This window comes from Salvelinus sp. IW2-2015, unplaced genomic scaffold (assembly GCF_002910315.2).
Source record: "Salvelinus sp. IW2-2015 unplaced genomic scaffold, ASM291031v2 Un_scaffold83, whole genome shotgun sequence".
NCBI lineage: Eukaryota > Metazoa > Chordata > Actinopteri > Salmoniformes > Salmonidae > Salvelinus > Salvelinus sp. IW2-2015.
In genome coordinates, this window is record NW_019942514.1 from 3,523,505 (window position 1) to 3,530,272 (window position 6,768).

General features: G+C 43.2%; 1 protein-coding gene across 2 annotated transcripts in view; it reads right to left on the reverse strand.

Annotated features, from left to right (window-relative positions):
• Window positions 1-6,544, reverse strand: part of tonsl (tonsoku-like, DNA repair protein) — a 28,480-nt gene extending 21,936 nt beyond the window's left edge. For both annotated transcript variants that reach the window (XM_024135114.2, XM_024135113.2), the window contains exons 1-10: window positions 6,143-6,544; window positions 5,747-5,842; window positions 4,570-4,712; window positions 4,081-4,264; window positions 2,194-2,323; window positions 1,602-1,773; window positions 1,151-1,265; window positions 813-961; window positions 399-551; window positions 98-223 (exon numbers count right to left, since the gene is read on the reverse strand). In XM_024135114.2, coding sequence (XP_023990882.1) covers window positions 98-223; window positions 399-551; window positions 813-961; window positions 1,151-1,265; window positions 1,602-1,773; window positions 2,194-2,323; window positions 4,081-4,264; window positions 4,570-4,712; window positions 5,747-5,842; window positions 6,143-6,167 — 1,293 coding nt within the window. In that variant the 5' untranslated portion in view covers window positions 6,168-6,544. The remainder of the gene's footprint in view (window positions 1-97; window positions 224-398; window positions 552-812; window positions 962-1,150; window positions 1,266-1,601; window positions 1,774-2,193; window positions 2,324-4,080; window positions 4,265-4,569; window positions 4,713-5,746; window positions 5,843-6,142) is intronic.
• Window positions 6,545-6,768: the final 224 nt, after the last annotated feature.

A 6,768-nucleotide genomic window follows, 5' to 3' on the forward strand; every position in this document is an offset into this window, starting at 1 on the left:
CTATACAGGCCTAGTGCTTTTCATTTCACTGGGGGGGAAAACAGTTAGCATATTTCTATGGTGAGCCCAGTCAGTGGACCACTACAACCTACAGTACCTGTAGTTTGGGTTGGCCAGCCCTCTGTGCACAGCGCAGGGCAGTGTCGTAGCTACAGTCCACATCCGCCACGGTCCTCCCACTCTCCTCCTGGGCTGCTGCGATGTTCAGCCACGTGTTACACTCCTGACAAACACATACAAAAATGACGTGAGCATGGATTAAAAGAAGCACAGTCAATGCTGATAAGATCGTATGCACCAAAGGAAACTTTTCTATATGACAAGCCCAGACTAAGAAATCCAGCCCCATTCTGTCCAGCCCCAGACCTGAGTCCCAGGCACACCCAGGCAGGTCATACCTCTTTGGGGTTGCCCTGTCTGAGGGCCAGCTCCTGTCTGTAATGCTCCACAGCCTTGTCATGCTGCCTGATGTCTGTGTAGGTGGCAGCCAGGGACACGTGAATGACAGCCAGCTCCCGAGCGGGCTTCCCCAACGCCTCTGCACTGGATAGCTACCGAACAGCGGCAACAGACAAGCGTCATGTCATTGGATAGGTCAAGGTTACACAATAAATACATGGATTGTTCATGCAGCTCACGACACACAAGACTGACAGGTATACATTACGGCGGGAGTGGGGATAGGGAACGTTTGGATGGACATGTACTCATCCAGGCAAGTGATTTAAATAGTTCAACTTTAATAAACAGGAAGTGAAAATGGACACCGGAAGTGGTGACTGTGTGGGGCTAAGTGAGTGTGATGTTTTCACCTGCGTACGGTAGGCGTCCAGGGCGTTGCGGTAGCATCCCACTTTACAATATAGGTCCCCCAGCTGCTCCGCCAGTCCCACAGCCTCCTGGGAACGCCCCTCGCCACCCAGCTCCCCCACTGCTTCCTCCAGCTGACTGCCCCGAATCGCTACGGCAACCACACACACACAGAGTTCAAAGTTGCTGCAAGAGTAAGAAAAACCATTGAATCTATGAAAATGACATTTTCCCCCAGACACAGACAGAAAGCCCAGTCCATGTTGACATGTGTGGCCCAGCCCCGCACTCTCCATCTCTGTGGTTTTAAGATAAACAAACAAGCCTCTCTCTCTCTCACCTTGTTTGAAGGCCTTCTTCACAGCCTCCCTGTCCACAGCCTGCTGGGAGCCCAGAGAGAAGGCCTTCTTCAGGGAACGCCTGGCCGCCACAAAGTCCCCCAGAGACAGCTGCACCTACACACACACACAACGTACATAGAGACACATGTAACAGAGGTGATTGAGTGACCACCCTCACGTGATCCCTTGAGAAACCCTGCTTAAGATCTGAAGAGTTGCATTGCGAGTTAATACCCAGGCTTTTAATGGGCAGGTGGAGACCCAGGCTCGAACCCTGTCGCATGCTCGAATGCACAGCCAAATGCGCACACAAACACACACACACACACTAGCTTATACTGTTAATGTGAAGTCAGTTCTAACATACAACTGTAATGCTTTAATACTGACTGAATTAGTGTGTTCATTTAAAATGGAAAATCAAACGCCAAGAGAATTTCCACTCCTTACCTTGCCGATGGAGTGGAAGCACTCGCTCTCGCTGAACTTGTCTTTGATCTTGCGGGCACACTCCTTGGCCTGCTCCAGACTGCGCAGGGCATTGGAGTGGTGCCCGTTGCGGAAGTAGATGTTGCCCATGTTTAAGTTGGCACGGTACAAATCCTCCAGGAGCTGGTTCTTCCTATACAGACAAGGCAGAGGGACACCAACTCACTTAAAGGTAAGATATTAGGAAAGGTACAAGGATGCCATGGCTTGAACCTTACTCTAGGTCCTAGTTCAAAGTGTATTAGACCTAGGTATATATTTACAGAGTGTGGCATTGTATTGGGCTGTACTTCATGTTCTGTCTGCTATTAAATGTGTGGCATTGCAGGTGTATCTGTAGTCTAGCCGATGCCATTGAACAGCAAGCGTTGGTGTCATGGTGTGCTAACTGTGTTACCATTGACAGACCAGGGCCGCATCCACAAAGCGTCTCAGAGTAGGAGTGCTGATCTAGGATCAGAATCCCACCTGTCCATATAATCTTATCAATTATGATGTGAAAGGCCAAACTGATCCCCCGTGGATACYGGCCCAGGTTGAGGTGAGCTCTTACTCTGCAATGTAGACGCTGAGGCGGATGTATTCACTGCATTGCTTGGGCTCCCCCAGGTGGTCACACACCAGCCCAAGGTTGAGGTACAGGCGAGCCCTCATCTCACTCAGCTCCAGAGCACCCACTGTTCCTGAGGGGGAGAGGAGATGAAGCGTTGTACAGGAGGAAGAGAAAGACGGAAAACCATGAATAGGCCCAGGGGTTTATCCTGATCAGATGTTCAGGGAAAACTCTGGGCCCCAAATATGCCCAAAAATGTGACTTTTCTGTTCACACATTTATTTGCCTCACTTGGATTCATATATAAAAGCCATCCCACAAACACACAGTACCAGTCAAGTTTGGACACACCTACTCATTCAAGGGTTTTTCTTTATTTTTGAAAACTATTTTCTACATTGTAGAATAATAGTGAAGACATCAAAACGATGAAATAACACATATGGAATCATGTAGCAACCAATAAAGTGTTAAACAAATCAAAATATATTTGAGATTTGAGATTCTTCAAATAGCCACCCTTTGCCTTGATGACAGCTTTGCACACTCTTGGCATTCTCTCAACCAGCTAAATGAGGTAGTGACCTGGAATGCATTTCAATTAACAGGGGTGCCTTGTTAAGTTAATTTTTGGAATTTCTTTCCTTCTTAATGTGTTTGAGCCAATCAGTTGTGTTGTGACAAGATAGGGGTGGTATACAGAAGATTTCCCTACTTGGTAAAAGACCAAGTCCATATTATGGCAAGAACAGCTCAAATAAGCAAAGAGAAACGACAGTCCATCATTACTTTAAGACCATCAAGCATTATGATGAAACTGGCTCTCATGAGAACCGCCAAAGGAAAGGAAGACCCAGAGTTACTTCTGCTGCAGAGGATATGTTCATTTGAGTTACCAGCCTCTGATTGCAGCCCAAATAAATGCTTCACAGAGTTCAAATAACAGACACATCTCAACATCAACTGTTCAGAGGAGACTGCGTGAATCAAGCCTTCATGGTCGAATTGCTGCAAAGAAACCACTACTAAAAGGACACCAATAATAAGAAGAGACTTGCTTGGGCCAAGAAACACAAGCAATGGACATTAGACTGGTGGAAATCTGTTCTTTGGTCTGATGCGTTCAAATTTGAGATTTTTGGTTCCAACCGCCGTGTCTTTGTGAGACGCAGAGTAGGTGAACAGATGATCTCCACATGTTTGGTTCCCAATGTGAAGCATGGAGGAGGTGGTGTGATGGTGCTTTGCTGGTGACAGTGTGTGATTTATTTAGAATTCAAGGCACACTTAACCAGCATGGCTACCACATCATTCTGCAGCAATACTCCATCCCATCTGGTTTGCGCCTAGTGGGACTATCATTTGTTTTTCAAAAGGACAATGACCCAAAACACACCTCCAGGCTGTGTAAGGGCTATTTGACCAAGAAGGAAAGTGATGGAGTGCTGCATCAGATGACCTGGCTTCCACAATCACCCGACCTCAACCCATTTGAGATGATTTGGGATGAATTGGACCGCATAGTGCAGGAAAAGCAGCCAACAAGTGCTCAGCATATGTGGGAACTCGTTCAGGATTGTTGGAAAAGCATTACTCATGAAGCTGGTTGAGAGAATGCCAAGAGCGGGCAACGCTGTCATCAAGGCAAAGAGCGGCTACTTCGAAGAATCTCAAATATATTTTGATTTGTTTAACACTTGATGACTACATGATTCGATGTGTTATTTTATAATTTTGATGTCTTCAATATTATTCTACAAATAATACAATTTAAATAAAGAAAACCCTTTTTATGTGTGAGGACCGTCAAAATGTCCTCAATTCTCCGAATCTTTGTTGGTTTACTGTTCTTGTGGTACTCACAAGTATAGTAAAATGTGTACACACCTTCCAGTTCTTTGTCCACAATAGTCATGCTCTTCTTAAAGGCATCTTCCGCATGCTTCAAGCTGTCCCTCGATTGGTCAGACTCGTAGCGGAAGAGGAAGGTTCTTCCAATGGTGGCCAGTGCCCTTTGTTCCTCTGCATGATCATTGACGTCGCGAGCCAGATGAAGATGACGTCGCTGGTGCTGAATCCAAATACACACTCTTAATTAATATACTCTGCTTGTGTATGATTGGCAACAAGTGAAATGGTGGGGATACTCTTGTAATAAACTGTTGGTTAGTACAGAATCTGATTGTATTAAACATTTTGCCTGTTCTTGTTGTGCCTTTCAGGCTGCATAGTTAGTCACAAAAATGTATCCAAATGTGTAGCACAAGCCCAATCTGGAGTTCCAGTCCTGCGGACAGTTGGCATCCCAAGTCATGTGCCCATCTGAAACAAAAGCAGGTAGAGGATCAGAGAGTAAAGCTTGAGCTGTTCACTCACCTTCAAAGCCGCCGCAATGTTCCCCATCTCCGCATAGCACTCCCCGATCTTACGATTTGCCACTGCACGTCCAATGACGTCATGTATTGCCGTGGAAATGTTCAATTCCTGCCGATGTTCCTCAATGGCAGCTCCATAATCACCTGATAGGAAACAAAATGTGCAGAATCGTAGAGATGAATCAAGAAAAAACATGATGATTAAATGATTCCTCATGAAACCCTGACAAAAAAAAGAACATGACTTGGGGGATTTTCTCAAAATGTAAAGCATAGAATAGTCCTTTGGAGGAAGGATTGTTGACATATGCTTTTAGATACAAATGTCAAATATGATTGAGAAATAATTACTCAAAATTGCTAAATGTATGACATTTTGGCCTCACCCAGGCCTTCTTTAAGACTCCATGTTTCATCTGTAGACGCCACAAAACAAAAATTGGGGTCATATGAAACTTAACGCTTGCTCTGTAATAGGAGTAGTATTTTTGATTTGAATCAAATAAACGTGAATTTTTCAATATTGAAAAATATAAACATGAATATTGAAATCCCAAATCTTAGATTTGGCAAATGTTTCAATATTGTTGAACATAATACTCTATTGCATATCAAAGTTCCAGAGTGGGATCGCCAACAGAGGGCGGCCATTTTCACATTCACTCTGTCGGTATTGCTTACAAATTGGATCATAACTCTAAAAGTAGCAGAGATCACACCCTGGAACTTTGATATTCCCTTAGAGTATATTATATTCAATAATATATACAAACATTAAAATCTAAAATGTTCCATTTTCAATATTCATGTTTATATTTTTCAATATTAATATAAAAAGGTTAATGAAGTCAAAATACTATCATATTACAGAGCAAGCGGTACATTTTCATATAAAACCAACATTTGCTTCGTACCACCTAAAGATGAAACCCTATGGAGTCTTAAAGGAGGCCTGGGAAAAGGCCAAAATGTCATAAATATGCCAACTTTCCTAATAGCATAACTGAGAAATAATTTGAATACAAACATGTCAACAATCCTTCCTCCAAAAGGACTATTCTATGGATTTGTTAAAATACCAAAATTCATGGTCTTTTTATGTCCGAGTTTCATAAAGAATAGATATGACTAAATTGACACTTTCTCTATGCAATACAGTAAAAAGATGACCACATTACCATTTCGTGACAGCACCTCTCCCAGTTGATTGCACAGACTGGCCTCTTCTCTCAGATTATTATTGCTCTGAGCTTTACTCTTAGCTTTCTCTAGTTCTGTGGGTAAAAATATGTGTGTGTAAAATAATATATATATATATATATATATATCACACACACACACAGACAAATATACACAAATGACAATTGCCAGAATGCCTTGGTATGAGGTATGTTTGGTCAACAATAGTCTCGCGTTGCCACACCTTCAACATCATGTCAACAGCAACCAGGCAATCATGATATATATAAAAACGTTCTGGCAAGTTTAGCTAACAGCCAATGCAGCTTTTGGCAACTAACGTTAGCCAGCTAGTACTTATCGTTACATGATCGGAGTAAAGGTGAGCAACTTACGTTTTATCTCCCGAGAAGTGCTCATCTTGTCCCGTTTGAAAGCGTACGTTAGGCAGAACTGACCAAATAAATCGAAGATCTGCAAGCTAGCTAGCTATCATTGACAGAGTAAGGTACTAACGTTACACGGCTGGCTTGCTAGCTAGCTAAATTAGCTGGCTAACTAGGAGTGATTGTGAAGACACTAATATCAGCTACCGTTTTTATTGTTCTGTCTGCTGTTCGACTTTACTGACTACCTCATTATACGATTTCTACACTCACATTTTTCTTGATCATGAACCATAGTTCCTACATAATCCGATTATTAACGTTAATCCGTTTTTGTAGCTAAAATCATTTGTTGTCGTCTCAATAACTTTCCATAAAGTCCCGCCAATGTTTATTCTTCTTCGGGATTGGGATGGCAGATCATATCCAACGTTTAAGGTGCATACACCGCCACCTACTGTAATGGAGTGTGAGGCCAGTCACGGCCTACCTACATTAATAAATTCTCTTCARTATTCCTGTTCCTCTAAGAAAGTGAAATAGAGCCCTAGACACCACTTCCCTCCCCTCACTACACCACCCAAACCCGTCCAGCCTCTCCAACCCTTTCACCCAATCTCACCCTATCTACGTCA